Raw genomic sequence first — 18999 nt, 5'->3', positions numbered from 1 at the left:
CTTCCACTTTTGGCAGCCGCGGCCCGAAGGCGTTTTTGGCGGCGCAGGACAGAGCGGCGTACATGCAGTAAGCTGTGTCCCCCGGACACGGTTGCTCTATCTTGACTACTCGCTCCCCGCCTGGTTTCATGGCCTCGTCCAGTCCAACGGGCTCACTCCTCCTTCTCTTTGACCGTCCACCACCACGCCGACATCGCTCGCTCGCTCCACGTCGCCCGGCAATCCATATCCCCTCGGCCATGGCTGATACGTGACCCCTCTGCCCCCGTCGGACTGGCCTCCGCCTCGTCCCTCGATCTGACCTTGTCCCCTCGTCCCCTCGTCCCCTCGCCGCCTCGCCAAACATGTCGGTCCCTGCGCCGTCTTCGCCCTCGATGGCCCCCGCCGCCGCCTCGAGCCTGCGCGTGCGCAAGACGCCCATCTTTTCGGGCGTTGTCGCCCCGCTCGCCATCGTCCTAGAGGTGCCCGGACTCACGTCCAAGTGGTACGCCGACATCGACCCGGACGGAATCGTCCTCCGCTACATCGACAACCCGCCCATCCTCACCGTCGGCCTCGGCATCTCGCTCGCCGCCGCCGTCATCGCAAACGTTGCCATCATCCTCCGCTTCCTCGAGGTGCTCCGCCCAAAGGCCAGCATCTCCATCGCCATTGTCGGCTTCACCCTCCACGACGTCATCAACCTCGTCGCCCTCGCCGTCTTTGGCGGCATCTACGGCGGAAAGGACGACGGCCTCTCGCTCAGCGCATCCTACTGGATGGTGTGCGCATCGACGGCCGCGTCGCTCCTCGTCACCCTCAGCCTCGTCGTCGACTACCTCCGCACAAACGACTACGGCCACGCCGGCTCCGGCCTCACCCAGAAGCAAAAGGGCCTCGTCCTCGCCGTCATGGCCCTCCTCCTCTACCTCTCCCTCGGCAGCCTCATGTTTGCGTTCCTCGTCGGCATCGATTTCATCTCGGCCCTCTACTTTTCCACCGCCACCGTCCTCACCGTCGGCTTCGGCGACGTCGTCCCCGCCAGCGTCGGCGCAAAGGTCGCCGTCATCCTCTACGCCCCCGCGGGCATCGTCCTCGTCGCCCTCGTCGTGTCGTCGGCGCGCAACACGATCCTCGAGAGCTTCCACTCGAGCTTCCAGCAGCGCCTCGCCCAGCACCGCCAGCGCGTCGTCGAGCGCAGGGCCGCCAGGAGGGACAGCAAGGTCGCCGCCAAGACGTTGCGCCACACCCTCTCCCGCATCCGGTCGCGCAACATCTCCGCCTCGCCCTCGGCGGCGGCAACGACCAACGGCAGCCTCACCGCCGACCCCACCCGACTGCCGCAGGACGACGCATTGACCAGGAGCGCCAAGACCGCCACTCTGACAGCGCAGAGCGACCTCGCCGGCATCGACCGCGCTCACGACGGCAGCCGCTCCGACTCGAGCCACTCGCGCGACCCGCTGCTGGCAGAGGTGCGGCGCATGCAGCGCGAGCTCGACGAGCACCGGCAGGACATGGACGCAAACTACCGCGCGCTCGAGGAGCGCAGCCTGCACGAGGCGCGCACCGACGCCGCCACCAAGATCGGCCTTGCGTTTGCCATCTTTGTCTCGTTCTGGCTCGTCGGCGCCCTCGCCTTTCACTATACCGAGGGATGGTCGTACTTCCACGCCTTCTGGTTCTGCTTCATCGCAATGATCACGATTGGTTACGGCGACTATAGCCCGCACACCCAGATCGGGAGGGGTGTCTTTGTCATGTGGGGCCTGCTGGGCGTCGCGGTCCTCACCATCCTGCTCGCCGTCGTCCAGGTGCGTTTGTCGTTTGTCGCGGCGGCAGCGTCGCTGTTCCAGAAGGCGGTGCGAAGATCATCACAGTCTGACACGATCCCTTCCCTCTCACCCCCGCACCCCCTCTCTCGTCGCAGGACGCCTTCGGCAGCCTGCTCCAGGGCGTCTTGACAAAGTCGACTGCGCGCCTGTTTGACCGCAAGTCGGCAAGAGGGCATGTAGAGGCGCGGGGACACCACGGTTCGCGCCGAGGACGACGGCACCACTCGCACCGCACGCAGTCGGATCCAGGCCCACCCTCGCCAACAGACCGGCCCGGGGCGCTGACCCACGAAAAGTCGAGCTCGTCGCCCGTCTGGTCGCACCAGGGCCCGACGCTGCACCGGCACAAGCGGCGGCGCAAACGTCATCGCGACGCCGACGACGATCTCGAGCCCGGCTTCGCGCTCGACCTCGAGTCGAACGCCCCAGCAGCGGTGGCGGCGACGGCGGCGCTGAACCTCCAGACCTTTGCCTTTCCCCTCCGCTCGTCGTCAAAGACGGCGAAGGGCGTTGTGAATGCAATCGAAAGTTCGCCGCAGGCTCAAGAAGACGATAGTGGCAGCGGACGACCGGCAATCCAGCCGCTGACCCTCGCCCTCGCCCGTGCAGCGATGGCGTTCCACGCCCAGAGCCACGCGATACTGCAAAAGGAGCAGGAAACGATCCTCCACTCCCTCTCAGCCTTTCCGGAACTGCGAAGCGCGTTGCGCCGACAGCGACGCGGCAGTAGCAGCACGACCACTGGCGGCGGCGGCGGCAATGTCAAGGTCGAGTCAGACTCGGACTGGATCGGCGACGATCGGACGGCAACGACGACGGGAGCGTGGACAAAGGACACGGTGGACGAGGCCATGGACCTGCTTTCGCGCGGCGGCGACGAGGAGAATGTCGCGGCCATCCGGATGGTCTTCGCTCATCTGCGCTTGCAAGGTCCGTCTCGGGATCACTGCGGGCGCCTTCCGGTTCCAATGTGTTGGATCGCTGACCCTTTCTGCCTCTCTCCCTGTCTCTCCTCTCGCGCACCCGGTCGTTTCCTCTTCGACGACGACGACGACGACGACGACGACCTCCCTCGCTCGCAGATACGCTGATGGACCTCTTGGAGCAAATCGGATACGTACACCAAACCGCCGCCTCTTCCGACGAACCGGCGTGATTATGGACTCCTTCCCCCGCTCCAGTCGAGATGGACTCGACGTCGTTGCTTCCGTTTCCCCCGTTGTACCATAGAGAACCGCATCGTGCGTGTCTTTTAGATCGCATCGAAGATGCTCCGGGTCCAATCGATGCAGACGCCCACCCCTGGCTCTTGCCAGGACTTCCACCACGTATGTCTGCCGCTGCGCCGCTGCTGCGTTGCGGGTTGCGGGGACTCGGGTGTTGAGGCAGGCTTGTTGCAGCACGGGATCGCCCGCTGCGGCTGCCCTGCTGCTTGCGGCCGCTGCTGCTGCAGGCTGTGTGCATCAGTCCGCTATAAACCTTGTGCGCGCTTCAATGAGCGGGTGCACGCTTCAATGAGCTGGTGCGCGCTTCAATGAGTTGATGTCGAATCGAGGCTGATGAGCCAAATGTCGCTCAAGCAAGGTGGGGCTGTGAGAATGGAATGAAGAGATGCACCCTGGGCTTTGGACCTGCTCCTGCTCCTGCCATCATCAGTGCTGCAGCAAGAGGTTCTGCAACCACAAGGAAACATCAGTCTAGACTTGATCCTGTGTCTGTGTGTGAACAGTGGTGGTAGCCCACAACACCTGTTGTGTCATGACATGGTTCTTGCACCTGCTGAGATCATGCAGACGAGCAGATGTGGCTTCAAGACCTTTGTCTCTGCAGACATCAAGGAGGACCTCCTCAAGCTCCTGGAGAACACCACCCACAAGACAAGGGTGGTCATTGCTGAGTTGACGCTCCCTTTGGACTTGGTCAACGCAGCTCTTGACACTGGAGCTTGGACCTGCTTCTCCTGGTCCTACGACAAGGATGCCTTGCAGGTCATCAAGGAAGGTGACGGCGCCTTCGACTTCATGAGGACCCGCCTCTCCAGGATGAGGATTCCAGGCCCTGGCAGTTCTGCGCCCTCTTCAAGAAGGACGCGATGCTATTTGTGGTGCCAACAGTGGCTATGGGGTCAGCCTTCTACCACCCCTTGGCCAACCTTGCCATCAGCACTGAGTTCTCCATCTCAGTGCTGATGGCCCTGTTCCTGGCCAGGAGCCCCCCCACGGACGGTGGCTACAAGTTGCCCACAAACATGAGCTCAGTGCTGGTGCATGGGAAGGAGGCTGTGAGGGACTGCTGGACAGCCTTCAGCACCATCAGCCTCTTGACCTTGAAGGTTGATGGAGTGCTTGCCAACCCTGATGTCTGGCACAAGCTGCCCTCGTGGAAGGCATGGCTCACCTGGTTCAATGGGAAGGATGGCTTCACCAGGGAGGGTGATGAGAAGATGATCTGCCTCCCTTATTGCCATGATGGCAAGGAGGAGGTGGTCCACATCAGGCACCACAACCTTGGCAAGGTGCTCTACTGGCCATGCGGGCAGCTAGCCCTTGTTGCCCATCACGCCGACAACACCCCCAGCCCAGTGCCTTCCCTGTTCCTCATTGGCCGCACTGAGGAGGGGGCGACAAGCTTTCAGGAGCTGTACCAGTGGAGCCCAGAGCAGCTGCACAGTCTGGACAGAGGCCTGCTCTTTGCGCTGTTCATCCACGAGGGCTTCTGCACCCAGCAAGAGGTCGACACCTTCCAAACAAGCATCAACAGGGAGATCAAGAACCAGGACCTCAACAAGCAACCTGGCCTTGACTTGCTAGCCCCCCCAAAGAGGGTGATCACCTTCACCGTCAACATCAAGGAGAGCAAAGGCCTCATTGCCAAGCAGCTGTGCCTATACATCAAGCCGTCAGATGCCCTTGCCGAGGATGCTGCCATCAAGAAGCCAGAGGCTGGCCTTTGGCTCACCACCGACATCGCTAATGGGGAAGTCCCTCCAGCCGGCTGCACCAGGACAGGCTTCCTCACCTTCACGAGCAGGGCGGTCGGGCTCTTCCTCCTTCCCCGGGGCCACACAGTCAGCAACTCAACAACGGTCACACAGGCATGCAGTGATGGCAAGCTGCTCCTGGAGCTGTCGTTGCTGCTGCTACGGTACAAGAAGGGCACAGCTGGGGGATGGTGGCACTTCCTTGGTGCTCTCCTGGAGAAGGAGGATGTGCCAGAGTGGGTGAGGGCAAGACTGGACGAGGTGGATGGCATGGCGGAGGAGCTGGCTACCTACAGCAAGAAGATGAGGAACAAGGGCATCAACAAACTGGGCCTTGACAAGATGGCTGCTGCTACAGAGGCTGGGGGGATCAAGAGGAGGCTCAGCAAGATGAAAAAGAGGAACTTGGTGGAGCTGATGACATGGGAAGCAGGACACTGCCCACCACCTGCTTGTTGTGCCATGTTTGAGATCTGTAAGGGGCTGGGCTTTGGTTGAGCTCACACGAGCTGTCTGATGAAGAAGGGCTGTACTCCAACATTCAGCAGCATTGAGGTGTGGGCATTGCAAGAATCAATGTGGGTGTGGTACAAGACTTCTTGACATGTGGCCATGCTTGAGTAGATGGGATGGCAATGATCTTCTGCAGCCAAAACCTGTGCCTTGAGCTCTTTGATGTACTTGTCTTTGCATCTGGGCAGACTCTCTTGAACATCACATCTGGTGCAGATGATGCTGAGCTCCAAGCATGAACCAACAGATCTGTCAACATGCTGCTTCAGCCATGCAAGCGATGCTGTTGTTGCTGGTCTGGGCTGGTACATTGCCTGCTTGACAAGTCTCTACATTGGTGCTAATGTGTCCATCAAACAGGTCATCTCAAACTCCTAGGTGCATGTGCTTCATGAAAGACTGCAGCAGCGTCTTGCCAGTCTGGGCTTCATTGGTCATTGGTGGCCTACAGTCTACAAGGGAAGGAGAAGGCCGACCGGGGAGTGTCACAGACGGGTTGGAGGAGGCCAGCCCAATCGGGCCGCGCCACGATCAACGCGAAACCCGTGCACGAGCCGCGCGGAAAAACGAGACGAAGAAAAAAAATCCGAGACACACGCGCCTGCTACCTCGCTCGTTGCTCCACACCGCGCTTCTGTCCGCCATCCACGTCTCGTCTCCCGACCACCACCACCGCTGTCGCCGCCAGAAAACAACACCATCGCCATCGCCATCACCATCATCATCGCCATCACCATCACCATCGCCACTGCCAAGTGACTGCAATGCCGACGAAAGGTGAGTCACGGTAGCACGGTCGCACGGTCGCCCGGTCGCATCAGTCCTACGCCCCGCCTCACGCAGTTCGCCAACCTGATGCACCACTCGCACATAGATTCCGTCGAGCGTCCCATCAAGGGACCCAAGCCGGCGTCGAAGTCGTCGAAGCCGGCGTCAAAGTCGTCGAAGCCGACCTCGAAGACGGCGAAGCCGGCCTCCTCGTCCAAGGCAGCCGGAATGGACAAGCCGAGCTCGGCATCGAAGAAGAATGCCGCCTCTACCGCCGGCAACGAAGAGGCGATCGATAAGGAGACGCTTCCCGCAGAGGAGGCAGCAAAGCCAGAGCCAGAGCATGCCAGGACAAGCGAAGGAGCCCCCGCCGAGAAGAAGCGAGGCGGGAAGCGTGCCCATCAAGACCTGTCCGACGTCGAGATGGACGACGCCGCGACACAGCTCCCCGACATCAAGTCGGCCCGCCGCGGTGCCGGCGCGAGGGGTCGAGGGCGAGCCTCCCTGGAGCCTTCGAGCGACGTCGACGAGGGCAGGCCCGTGGCCAAGCGCCCACGACGACGCACGACGCCCCTCGTCGGCCCGCTCAATGCGCTCCCGCTGCCCATCGATCCGGTCCACGCCTCGGACGTCAGTGAGGGCATCGCTGTCCAGGTATCCCACGGGGCGCTTCCGACCACCAACAGAGGCGACGTTCTCCTCCGGAAGCTCTTCGTGTGGGGCTCGGGCGACTGCGGGCAGCTTGGCCTGGGTCCTACGGATGCAGCGAATCCCAACAAGCTCACTAAAGCGAAGCCGTTCGGATCGAAGGTCATCTCGCAGATGATCGACGCCGGCGCCCTCGGACACGGCGGCGTCGAGGTGATTGCTGCGGGCGGCATGCACTCCGTCCTCATCGATGCAAAAGGCAGCATGCTCACCACCGGATCCGACGACTACGGCACTCTCGGACGCAAGCACAGGGGCCCGGCCGACGAAGCCGAGGACGCATACTACTCGTTCGCCCCGGTCGAGGGCATCTCGCCCACCGGCCGCGGCATCGTGCCCGGCGACGACGGCGGTGCGGAGGGCGACGTGGAGCGCTATCGCGCGACGCGAGTCGCATCGGGGGACGCGGTTAGCGTCTCACTCGACGACCGCGGACGCCTGCGCAGCTGGGGCCACTTCAAGGACGGCGAGGGTGCCGTCTGCTTCTCCGACTCGGACGCCGACGGCTGCAACCGCGAGCAGTGGCACCCGATCCCGGTGCCGGGCACCGAGCACGTGCAGTTTGCCCAGGTCGCCTGCGGCGAGAATCATGTGCTGGCGCTCACGCTCGATGGGCAAGTCCTGTCCTGGGGCGTCAACGTGTGCTCCCAGCTGGGCCGCGCCGCCAACCTCAGGAAGGCTTCCACCAAGTTTACGAAGCGCGAAGCGCCCAAGGACTGCCTCCTGACGCCCGCGCCAATCCCCGGCCTTAGCGACTGCAAAGCGATCTTCGCCGGCCTGTCCAACGGCTTCGCCGTGACCAAGTCCGGCAAGATCTTGGCATGGGGTCTCAACACCAAGGGCCAGACTGGAACTGGCCTCAAGGCGCCCAAGGTCGCCACGCCGCACGCCATCGCCGCGCTCAGCCCTGCGCGCCACGACGGCGCCCAAGTGGTGTCGATCGTCAGCGGCAACTTCCACACCGCCTTCCTCCTCTCGAACGGAGAGGTGTACACGTGCGGCGACAGCGACGAGGGCAAGCTGGGCCTGCCGAGCTCGCACCCGGCGCTCAAGGACGCGACGGCATCGCAGCCGGTCGTGGTGCGCGAGCCGCAGCTCGTCGCCTTCCCGGATCCGCCGGCGTGGGCCCCTGAATCGGCCAAGACGGCGGACGGCAAGACCAAGATCGTGGCGCTCTCTGCCGGTATGCGGTTCACGTTGGCCCTGGCCGCCGACGGCACTCTGTACTCGTGGGGCACCACATCGGATGACGCGATGGGCCAGCCGGCGGAGGAAGAGGGAGGCGACCAGAGCAAGGACACGCCGACGGCCGTTGCAATGCCCGGCCAGGCCGGCGCGTGGCGCATCATGGCGGCGGCGACGGCGGGCCAGCACTCGCTGGCGCTGGCCGTCAAGCCGCCGCAGGAGGACGACTAGGGGGCGGGCGCTCCGGATTCAGTGTTTCGCTATACTGTCCCAAGAAATTCAATCTCATTGTCCCAAAGTTGGTTGGCCGTTCAGGACTGAGCTGTCCTGCCAGCCCAGCGTAGCGTGGCGTGCGTGCACTTAGCTTGCAGAATGAGCTCGGACCAATTGCCTAAAAGTGAGGCTGGAGCCCGGACCAAGTGTCAGAAAAGGGGATCGGGGCCAGAGGAAGCCTGGACTCCTGGACTCCCTCCACCACCAACACACCACTCGTCTTCTGCCTCTCTTGCCCTCGCGAGCCCGACCGTCGTACTAGCACCGCACTGCATGGCTGCCGCTGCCGCGCCGGCTGGTCCGGCAACGTCGACCTTTGGCCTCGAACCCAACGGCGCCCAACACGACCGGGCAGATCCACCGGAAATCGAGGACCGGCAGACGCACAGCGAGGATGCGACACCGCACGATCTCGTCGATCCCGCCACGCTGACGACGCGCTCCTCGGTGCTGCAGGCACTGGCGGAGCTCTCAACCTACTCGGCCTCGCTCGAGGACGAGCTGGTGTCGCTGTTCGAAGAGTCGCTGCCCGTCATCGACGAGGCCAAGCGCAACGTGGCCAGCGTGGCGCCCCAGGTCGAGCTGGTCAAAGAGGAGGCCTACGTGCTCGATCGCCGCCTCCAGGAGTCTGCGAGCGTCGCGAAACGCATCAGCGAGCGCGTTCGCCTGCTCGACGAGGAGCGCAAGAGGATCGCTCTCGCCACGGAATGGGCTGTCAAGGTGGCCGAGCTCAAGGTGCGACCAGCTCTGACGGGTCGGGGCGGCTCTTCTCTTCGCTGCGATCCGCCGTCTGACTCTGCGGTCATTCCCTTCTCCTCCTTTGACATCACAGGATGCCCTGCTCTCCCTCGCGGCCGCCGTCGAACGACGAGACTGGGACCAGGCGACGACGCACTGCATCAAGGCCATGTCGATCGATCCGGCAATCACATCCTCCAAGTTCGCCGCAGCCGTCATCGTGAGTCGGCTGCGCCTGGCCGCTCGGCCGTGTGAGCCTGGTGGGCCTGCTGACCGCCCCGAGCGCCTCTTGCCTGCTTCTCGCGCCGTCCACTGTAGCCCACTGCGGAGCTGCCCGAGGCTCCGGATGCCACGCTGCTGGCGCTGCGGCAGGCGATGCTGTCGGCCTTCACCGAGTCTTTCCGTCGCGCCACCGAGTCCAAGGATCAGGCCGAGGCGAGCCGCTTCTTCAAGCTGTTCCCGCAGGTGGGCTGGAAGCAGGAGGGCCTCGACGTCTACAGCTCCTTTGCAAAGACCATGGTCAGGGAGCGCGGAAGGGCCATTGGAGAGAGCCTCGGCAGTGGCAAAGGTGAGCCTCGCATCCTGAGGCACAGCTTCGCCCTTGCCAGCGTCGAGATCTCTTGACCGCTGACGTCGCTGACGTCGATTCATCCTCCTGCTCTCCGTCCGAGCGCCTGCAGCGCAATCACCCACCTACTTCGCGCTGCTGCTGACCGGCCTGTTTGAGCACCTCGCCACTCTGATCGACATGCACCAACCTGTCGTCGACCGCCACTATGGGCAGGGCAACTTCGGCCACGGCGTCATGCCAGGGTTGCAGGACGAGTGCGATCGCCTCGGGCTGCGCGTCCTCGATGCCTGGCACGAGGACCGCGGGATCAAGCGCAAGCTGGACGAGGTCAACAGCCACCGCTTCGTTGGCGGGGCGGCGGCGGCGGCGGCGGCCAAGTCGCCACCTCCGGCGTTCCGTCCTGCGTTCGGGGTGCCCGGCCGCACCGCCAGCCCGGCCGGAGGGCGAACAGCATCGAGCTCCATCGACGACCCCTCTGGACCCGACGGGAGGGAGATTGACCGCATTCTCAACGAGCTGGCCGCGATAGGGTCAAGATGGGGCCTATACCGGCGCTTCCTCCAGGATCGGCTACAGGTGAGGATGTGGTGCGACGACGCCGCCTTCAGCTGTGGTACCTCGCGCTGACCTGAAGCCTGCCTCGGCCGCCAACAGGTCCCTGACGGCAACCATCATGACGGCCGGCAAAGGAGCCTGGCAGAAGAGAGGAAGGCACAGGCCTCTGAGCCGCTCAAGGACTTTCGCCGCCCGTCCGTCTCGTCGCCGCGACTTTCGCTCGACGGAGCGCCGACAGGTGCCGGACAAGCCGATAGAGACAGCTTCGAGGCCGTCGAGATGCGCGACATTGCGGCCGAGTCGCAGCTGGGCAAGCAGGTCGACGAGGCACTGGCGACGGTCTATACGACCATGGAGACGTGGTACCTGCGCAACAGCCTGGAAAAGGTGGGTGGCCCCGACGCCCCTGTCTGGCCCCGCCATGCCTGCTGACCATGACCTCGTCAATGCTTCCTGACCGACGCCAGGCTTTCCGCATCGACCAGCCGGACCTGCAGGCGCGGCCGTACACCTCGTCGATCCTCGACGACGCCTTCTACGTGCTACGGACTGTGCTCGGCCGCGTGCTGTCGACGGCCTCGCTGCGCACCGTCAGCGCCATGTTCCGCACGGTCCGCAGCGTGGTCGAGGAGGACTTTATCGAGGCCATCGTGCGCAAGATGGAGAATACGTGGCGAAGCGTCAGCGGCAGCATGGCGGTCGACGGTCCGCGCAAGGAGGCGGCGACGAGGGAGATGCGGACCGTGTTTGTCGTGAGTGTCGGATGCCGTCCCCCTGAACTGCGTGCGTTGGACGCTGCGTGCGTCGGACGGCATGACCTGGCATGCTGACCTTGGCCGGCATGTGACTCGCTCGCTTCCTCGCTGCTGCGGCGCGATGCCGACGAGCAGACGTACCTCAACGTGCTCGACATCTCGGCGCAGTACATGGATCGCGTGCTGGGCGATGTCGGCAACGAGCAGAGCCTGGCGCGCATCTATGGCGGCGACGAGCTCGAGCAGACGCTCGCCATTGTCCACAGCCTCGGCTCGCTCGTCAACCGACTCAAGTCTGGACTGCGAGTGAGTGCAGTCATCACTTTGGGCGTCGCTTGACATTCTTGCTGCGGGCGCTGACCTCGGACGCCTTTCTTCTGCCGCCGTGCAGACCGAGATTGACCAGCTGTTTACACAGATCACGCGCCCACGCCTCCGCGCCATTCTGACGGAGGCGTACCGCGACACGAGCTATGTTCTGGACGACGAAGGGTACGCCGACGCCGAGGACCGGGACCTGGTGAGGCGACGCTTCATCAAGGGGTGGGAGCACGTCTTCCACGCTTTCAAGGTGCGTCCCCCTGTGCTCGACCTCTGAACCACATCGAAGGGGAAGGGTAGTCGCCGTCGTCGACCGTGTCTTGTGCTGACCGCTCCTTGCAACGTGGCCGGGGAATGACGACCACCAGGGCATCTTTACCGAGTCCAACCACAATACCTACGTCAACATGGCCCTCGATGCGCTGCTCAAGCCGTGGGAAGGCATGGTGATGGGCATGCGCTTCTCAGAGGTGAGTGGTCGGCGGGCCACGTTGGACTTTGACCTCTCCTTGTTTGGCACTCGCCTGCCCTTGCTGCGATGAGCTGCGTCGCTGACGCACCGCACCGCACACCTTTCCTGGCCCGGCTCGCCACCACCGACCGACTGAGCAGCTGGGAGCGCTGCGATTCGACAAGGACATCCGCGGCATCTCGACCTTCCTCGCGTCGCAGACCAGCCTGCCCGTGCGCGAAAAGTTTACGAGGCTGCAGCAGATCTCCTACGTCATCAACCTGGACGCTGTGAGTGCACCGCGGCGCGCGTTGCAAAGCAGAGAAAGGGATAGCGGGGGACGGAGGCGCGGACCATGTCGCGAGCAACGTGTCTGACGTTCTCCCCCTTTTCACTCTGGTCTCCACCCTGCCCGATCCCGACCCATCGAATCGACAGACGGAAGACGAGGGAGACGTCTACCAGAATGCCGTGTCGAGCGGCATTTCGTGGCGCCTGTCTGCGGCCGAGGTCAAGAGCATTCAGGCTCTTCGACTCTGAGCGTCTGACCTCGTGCGCGCCATCGAGGCCTCGAAAGACTACGCAGGCATTCGTGGACGGGCAGCATCCTGTGTCATTCGAGCGTTCAAGGGAAAAGGGTCGCGGGAAGGCCGATCGACCGTCACTGCTCCCACTTTTTGGCCACCATGCCCTCGGGCGGGCGCGTCTCGACTCTGCCCTGGCCGACCTTGGACCAGTCGGTGCTGAGCGTGGTGCCGCCCGACTCCTGGTAGCTCTTGAGCATGGCGCGCTTGGTGTCCTCGTCGGCGTCGGCGTAGAGCTTCTGGAAAAACTTGTTGATGTCGGCCTCGCCCTCTGCGCCGGCTCCTGCGCCGCCCTTTGCTTCGTCGTCGTCGTCGTCGTCGAGCTTGAGCGTGTCCCACTTTGAACGCGGACGCGTGGGTGCGGCGGTGGTGGTGGCGGCGGGGACGGATGCAGAGGGTGCGGCCGAAGAGGATGCGGCCGCTGCAATGTACGAGGGCGCTGCGGGACGTTGGTTGTTGCAGAGAAGATGTCGAATGACGGGAGGAGGTTTGCATCACGGCGTCAGCGTGCCGTCTTACGTCGCTGGTGCGGCGTGCGACTCACTGGTCCCGGCACCGACGCTGGAGCTGTCGGCCTCGAGCTTGCGCCACTGGACGCCGGGGGCCGCCTTGTCGAGCACGACGTCGATCTTGGTCGAGTAGACCTTGTACGACGACGCCTCCTTGTTTACGCGGGAAAAGAGCGGGTCGATGACGAGAGCCGTCTCTGCGCCCGTGGCGGGCAGGTTGACCGAGACGCTCAGCTGTTTTCAGGCGAGGGGGGCGACAGAGGGAGCGTCAGGGCGAGGTGCGGCCTGCATTTGCCTTTGGCTTCAGGACAGCGAATGGCAGGGTGGACAAGGGACGCACTGAGCTGTCTCCGATGTTGACTTGTACGTCGTCCTCATTCGCCCCCTTGATAAAGATGGACACGGTGACCGAGGTGTCGGTCTGGTAGAAGTCGAAGCTGGGTGGCGGGCGCGGCGTGGGTTTTGATTGAGGTGTGGGAGAGTGGGCGGATCGGCGAGTCAGACGAGCGTTGGTGGAGGCGAAGGTGTGTACCGGCCTGCATGCTCACCGTGGTTTGGACATGGCGATGGCGGTGCACGGCTGGCTGTGGATGGACAGGTGAGAGACGAGGTGGCGAGGTGGCGAGGTGGTGGGCGGTGGTTGAGGAGGGCAAAGCGCAACGAGGGGCGGCCAGAGCCGGCTGGCAGGCCAGGGGAAAAGAAGCGCACAGGGCCCCCTGGACAAAGTGGAGGCAAGTTGGCCGTGCACGGACGCGCCGCCGAAGACGCTCGAAGGGTCAAAGGCAAAGGCAGCGACGGCCCGCCACCATTCTCATTCCTCTGCTCCACCATCAACAATTCTACCGCGCGCACAATCCGCCACGCACTTTGCCTCGCCTTGCCTCGCCTTGCCTCTCTCGACGCGACGCTGTCTCCATGTCCGACAAGCGCGCAGTCGATGGTCCCGCGCCGGTCGTCGATGGCACCCACCCTCGCAGCCCAGGCGCCCCTCTGCCATGGCTCACGTCCTGGGAGCGCGACCTCCTCGCGCTCAGCACCGCCTTCAAGCTCCTCCTCTGGCCCTGCTACCACTCGACCGACTTCGAGGTCCACCGCAACTGGCTCGCCATCACACACTCGCTCCCCATCCGCCACTGGTATTTCGACTCGACCTCGCAGTGGACCCTCGACTACCCGCCCTTTTTCGCCTACTTTTCCTGGCTCCTCGCGCAGCCCGCTCCCCTCGTCGACCCGCTCATCGTCAGCCTGCACGAGGGCATCGACCACGCAGCATGGCCCGCAAAGGCCTACATGAGGGCCACCGTGCTCATCACCGAGCTCGTCCTCGGCGCCGCCCTCGTAGCCCACGCCCGCTTCGGATCGCAGCGCGCCCTCAAGTCGGGCCATGGCGACGTGCCCACGACGTCGTCTTCTGCGCCAGCCACGGCCACGGCCACGGCCACGACCGACGTCGGCAGCTCCATCCCGAAGTCCCCGTCCGCAATCGCCACCGACGACACGGCTACGCTGCTGGCCGCCAGCCTGTTCCTGCACCCGGGCCTCGTCATCATCGACCACATCCACTTCCAGTACAACGGCTTCCTCTTTGGCGTGCTCCTCTGGTCGCTCTGGGCCGCGCGCGAGGACAGGCCCTTGCTCTGCGCATTCCTCTTTTCGTCGCTCCTCAATCTCAAGCACATCTACATCTACATCGCGCCCCCCTTTGTCGTGTACCTGCTGCGCGCCTACATTTACCCACCCGGCAGCCAGCCCTCGGACCTGCCTAAGTCGCTCGAGCGCCTCATCATCCTCGGCGCCGTCACGCTCGCACCCTTCCTGCTGAGCCTCGTGCCACTCGCCATCGATGGCGCCCGTGGCGAGGCCGGGGCGACGGGCACCCTCTCGCAGATGGTCTCGAGGCTCTTTCCCTTTAGTCGCGGCCTGATCCACGCCTACTGGGCGCCCAACGCGTGGGCGCTGTGGGCCTTTGCCGACCGCGCCCTGGTCAAGCTCTTCCAGCGCAGACCGGAGCTGATTGGCTTCCTGCCGCATCGCCTGGCCACCAAGTTCCACGCGTCGGCGGCCGCCGAGGGCCTCGCGTCGGCCTCTCGCGGCCTGGTGGGCCACGTCTCGTTTGCGGTCCTGCCAGACATCCTCCCGCCCACTTGCTTCCTCCTCACCCTCACCTGCATGCTCGTCTACCTCTTCAAGCTGTGGCAGGCGCCCACCTACCGCTCCTTTCTCTCGGCCATCAGCCTCTGCGGCTTCGCCTCGTTCCTCTTTGGCTGGCACGTCCACGAAAAGGCCATCATGCTCGTGCTGGTCCCCTACACGTTCCTCGCCGCCGACGACTACGCCCACTTCCGCACCTTTGTCATCCTCAGCACCGCGGGCATCGTCTCGCTCTTCCCGCTCCTCTACGAGGCCGCAGAGACGCCCATCAAGCTCGGCTTCACGCTGCTCTGGTCGCTCGTCGTCTTTGGCTCGCTCTCGAAGCGCGTCTACCGGCCCATCACCTCGAACCTCGGCATCGCCGTCCACCCCCTCGAGACGGCCTACCTGTACGGCTTCCTGCTGCTCCAGCTGTACGTCTCGGTGCTCCACCCTCTGGTGTTTCCCGCCCCGCCATCCGCAGCCGTGTCGCTGCAGCCGTCGCCAGCATCCGCGGCGATCCCCGCACGTGCATCGCTGTCGCCGGCTCCCAGCATCGCGCCTCCCATCGCCACCGATGCTGCGACGCCAATAGCCGCTGGGAGCCACGAGTCGATCTCAGATGCGGCGCCAGAAGTTTCGGTCATCGACACGATCCTGCCGACGGCCGAGGCGGCAGCAGCAGATCCCGAACCCACCGCCTCTTCTTCTCCCCAGGACATCGAAGTGGACCAGGCGCAAGCGCCAGCGACGCCGGCCGAGGCCGTCGACGGCCTCGACGACTTTTCTCTGCCGGATACGGAACCGATAGCGGCGGCAGGATCGAATCTCGCGTCTTCCTCTGACCTGCTGCAGTCCGCAGCGTCGACAGCCGTCGCCGCATCCCCGACCGCTGCCGTCGCCGCCACTGCCGATGCTTCCATTCCGGCCGCCGCCCCCCCGTCGACACCACCGCCCGTCGCGGACCCCTCGTCGTCGGCCGCCATGGAGTTCCTGCCGCTGATGCTCGTCAGCGTCTACTGCGCCATCGGCGTCGTCTGGGCGTGGCTGCGCGCCTCGTCGCTCTACCTCGCTCAGCAGTACTAGACTTCCGCAGCGCTGGACGGCAAAGTCGACCGCACCGTCGCGCGTATATCGATACCCCTCGCCTCCCTCTTTCATTAAATCTATGCCCGCCATGGTCACCTGCTCGCGGCACCTCGCCGGCATCGAGACGCGCGGCTGCCCCGTCGTGGCAGCAGTGTGGGGGGCGAGAGGTCGAGCGGCGGCTCTATCTGCGCTCGAATCTGCGCTCGAACAGCGGGCTGAGGGGTGTTCCGCGCTCGCAGGGCCCTGGCTTGGCATCGCCTGCCTCTGTCTCCCTCACGATTAGAGGCTAGGCAGGCACGGCACAGCGCAGCGCAACCGTGCACAGCCGTCCCTTCCAGCCTAACCTGGACCCCGGCTGCGGCATGTGCCAGACGGACGGATTGCGGTCGATGGCGTGCGCGACGGTCGGTGTCGTGTCGGGCGCGCGGACAAGCTGGCTCCGATCCGCGATCCGCACGCGCGCCAGCTCGACAAACGGCGGGCCGCGCGATGAATCAGCGCAGCACAGCGCAGCGCAGCCAAGCAAGCAAGCAAGCAAGGCCAGCCGGGCTGCGCGCACCTGCCTGCATCTGCCTGGCTCGACGTCGCCGGCTCTCATCGCTGCGCTTCGAGTCTTTGCCTGGCCTCGCGCGTCGGGTAGGCAGGCAGGCAGGCAGGCAGGCAGGCAGGCAGGATGATGGACGCGGGGACGACGAGACGAGGTCGGGGCATATAACCACCCGCGCCTACCCTGCGCTCCGAGCCGTCGAGCCCTTCGCCATCGTATCCTCGGTCTTCGCCCAAGCCACTCTCTGTCCTCCGACTCTTCAAAGCTCAACTGCTCCCCCTCAAACCCCTGACCTCGAGCTTCGCATCCAACACCAACCCCGTCAAGCCGCCACCCACGATGCATCGACCGCGCTTCGCCCTCACTGTCGGCGTCTGCCTCATGGCCGTCGTCTCTTCCCTCGGCGTCATCGGAAGTCCCACCGTGCCCGCGCCCCGCATCGACGTGCGATCCATCACTGGCCCCTCCGCTTCCGCTTCCGCTGCCTCCATCGCCGTCGCCAGTGACGACGAGCGAGTCGACGTCGAGGCGGCCCCGGCAGCGACGTGGAAACAGTACCGGTGCTGGGAGAGGTACTCGCAGCGTTGGGTCGACTGCCAGTGCGACGAGGAGCGCAACATCTGTTGGCTCTTTTTCAAGCCCATTGCCAGCGTGGACGCGCCATCGTCGTCGTCGTCGTCGTCGTCGTCGGTCTCGGCTTGGTCGCCCGGCGCGCCCATCGCACCCGCACCGCCCAGTCCTCCCGGCTGGAAGACGTACTCGTGCATGGAGAGGAACGAGCAAAAGTGGACGACGTGCCACTGCAACGACAGCCAGGCCACCTGCTGGTTCTTCCTCCCGCCCCGCGAGTCGACCTCGACTTCGACCGGCACCGCTCCCACCGCCGTCGACGATGCAGTCGTAGCGGACGCCACCAGCCCCGACTCGTCGTCGCCGCCACGCGCAGACGGCATCGAGGTGAGGTAGCTATGCTGCGACGTCAAGCAGGATTCCTGGGTGCCCTGCCTCTGCGACACGGCGCGACGTGTCTGCCACTCGACTCCCTGATCTCGACCTCGGCCAGGCCAGGCCGGCGAAGCTACGGTCGAAACCGTTTCTGCTGCAATTCTGACGACGAAGGAATCCCACCCGCTCAAGATGCAAGGGCCGCCGGCCACCAAGCCAGTCCATCTTGATCCTGCGCCTGCGTACTCGCTCCAGGAAGCTCTCTGTCTGTCCTCTCGCTCTCGCATGGTCGAGTCCTCGACGACGGCAAGCCCTGTCGCCGCTTGAACCGAGTCCTGTACCATCGCATTCGACTTGCGATCGCTTTTTGCTGTCCTCCTTCCGGTGACCCGCTCCACTTGGCCGCTTCGCGTCACCTGTTTGACACTGGCGGGGACACCAGAGCGACAGCAAGAACAGCGGCACGCCGTCTTCCTCCCACGTCTCGATCTCTACTGCGCCGTTACGCTCTTCGATGTGCCGTCCTCCGCCCCTCGAATTGAGCCAGTGTCCTCGCCGCCTGTTGCTCAGAGTGATGTGCGAGCGTGTACGCCACCTCGCTCGACGGCCGGGAGCAAGCTGCGGTGTACGACGGATGAAGATGAAGGGTCGATCGGTCGTCCGCCGACGGCTTGACTGAGCTCGAGATCGGAGGGCTTGCGATAGGCCCGGCCCGATGGGCGGCCGGCCGATACCGGTGAGATGCAGATGGCAGGCCTGCCTGGCCAGGCAAGAGGCTTGCGCCTTGGCCTCCACTTTGGGCTGCGCCGTCTTGACCGGCATCCTTGTGCCGCCTACTCTGTAGTCTGCGTGGCCTGTGCTGTGCTGCCTGGCCAGGCTGTGCTGCCGTGGCTCTGGCGGACCTGGCCGGCCTGCCGCGTGTCGGGCCGGTGTTTCGTTGTCTGCCGCCCGCGCCCCGCCCGGCTGCCCGCCGTGGCCCTGGCCTGGCCATCGAACCAGGCCGAGGCGCTGCGTTCTTCGATTCACGGATGGGCCGATGGCTTGCTTCTCGTGCCTTGCTTGGATCCTGGAGATGTCGTCGGCCGGCATCCGAGCGTACGCTGCGCTCGCCCGCCACCGCTGTCCCGAGCTTCCTACCTCTTGACCGCTGGCCGCCGCCGTCCGCGCAGAAGACGGATGGGCTTCCGAGGCCGGTCAAGGCAAACAGGCTCTGCAGCTACCGTGGGCTGAGGTAGGCGGGGCGACGGGGCGACGTACGTGAGAGGGACGTGGACGGGGCGTTGTCGACGAGAGCCAACATGCCAACCGCCCAGGCTAGCCTGCCCGCCTGCCCGCCCTGGACATCGACCTGTTGCCGACCGATTTTCACGCAGACGACGACGACAAGGACCAGGGCGACGACGACGACGACGCAGGCGGGCGCTGCCAGCCTTCGATTGCCCAACTTCGATAATGCCGCTCGCCCGCCCCCTCGCTCGCTCTTGACCTCTCGATCCTGCCTCGCCTTGCTTGCCCCTATCCCTTGCCATCTTGCCTGAACGGTGCGCTGGTGCAACCGGTGGC

General features: G+C 64.6%; 6 protein-coding genes across 6 annotated transcripts; 5 read left to right on the top strand and 1 right to left on the bottom strand.

Annotated features, from left to right (window-relative positions):
- Positions 1-344: 344 nt before the first annotated feature.
- PFL1_06091 (uncharacterized protein) lies at positions 345-2970 on the top strand (the record flags this gene model as incomplete). The annotated part of the gene is made up of 3 exons (XM_007883629.1): positions 345-1793; positions 1910-2744; positions 2897-2970. The coding sequence occupies 3 exons, from the start codon at positions 345-347 to the stop codon at positions 2968-2970; spliced, it is 2358 nt and encodes a 785-aa protein (XP_007881820.1).
- A 3101-nt stretch (positions 2971-6071) lies between these two features.
- PFL1_06090 (uncharacterized protein) lies at positions 6072-8199 on the top strand (the record flags this gene model as incomplete). The annotated part of the gene is made up of 2 exons (XM_007883628.1): positions 6072-6084; positions 6182-8199. The coding sequence occupies 2 exons, from the start codon at positions 6072-6074 to the stop codon at positions 8197-8199; spliced, it is 2031 nt and encodes a 676-aa protein (XP_007881819.1).
- A 315-nt stretch (positions 8200-8514) lies between these two features.
- PFL1_06089 (uncharacterized protein) lies at positions 8515-12172 on the top strand (the record flags this gene model as incomplete). Its single annotated transcript, XM_007883627.1, has 11 exons — positions 8515-8976; positions 9074-9199; positions 9298-9547; positions 9660-10126; positions 10205-10492; positions 10573-10857; positions 10996-11166; positions 11252-11431; positions 11550-11651; positions 11794-11922; positions 12071-12172. 11 exons carry the CDS (start codon positions 8515-8517, stop codon positions 12170-12172), a joined length of 2562 nt encoding a protein of 853 aa, XP_007881818.1.
- A 121-nt stretch (positions 12173-12293) lies between these two features.
- Positions 12294-13287, bottom strand: PFL1_06088 (uncharacterized protein; the record flags this gene model as incomplete). The annotated part of the gene is made up of 4 exons (XM_007883626.1): positions 12294-12655; positions 12761-12959; positions 13066-13162; positions 13274-13287. 4 exons carry the CDS (start codon positions 13285-13287, stop codon positions 12294-12296), a joined length of 672 nt encoding a protein of 223 aa, XP_007881817.1.
- A 353-nt stretch (positions 13288-13640) lies between these two features.
- Positions 13641-15941, top strand: PFL1_06087 (uncharacterized protein; the record flags this gene model as incomplete). The annotated part of the gene is made up of 1 exon (XM_007883625.1): positions 13641-15941. The coding sequence occupies one exon, from the start codon at positions 13641-13643 to the stop codon at positions 15939-15941; it is 2301 nt and encodes a 766-aa protein (XP_007881816.1).
- An 889-nt stretch (positions 15942-16830) lies between these two features.
- On the top strand, positions 16831-17457 carry PFL1_06086 (uncharacterized protein; the record flags this gene model as incomplete). The annotated part of the gene is made up of 1 exon (XM_007883624.1): positions 16831-17457. One exon carries the CDS (start codon positions 16831-16833, stop codon positions 17455-17457), a length of 627 nt encoding a protein of 208 aa, XP_007881815.1.
- Between the last annotated feature and the right edge of the window lie 1542 nt (positions 17458-18999).

The sequence above is a fragment of the Pseudozyma flocculosa genome (assembly GCF_000417875.1).
Source record: "Pseudozyma flocculosa PF-1 unplaced genomic scaffold scaffold00023, whole genome shotgun sequence".
NCBI lineage: Eukaryota > Fungi > Basidiomycota > Ustilaginomycetes > Ustilaginales > Ustilaginaceae > Pseudozyma > Pseudozyma flocculosa.
This window is presented reverse-complemented; position numbering and strand designations above follow the sequence as displayed.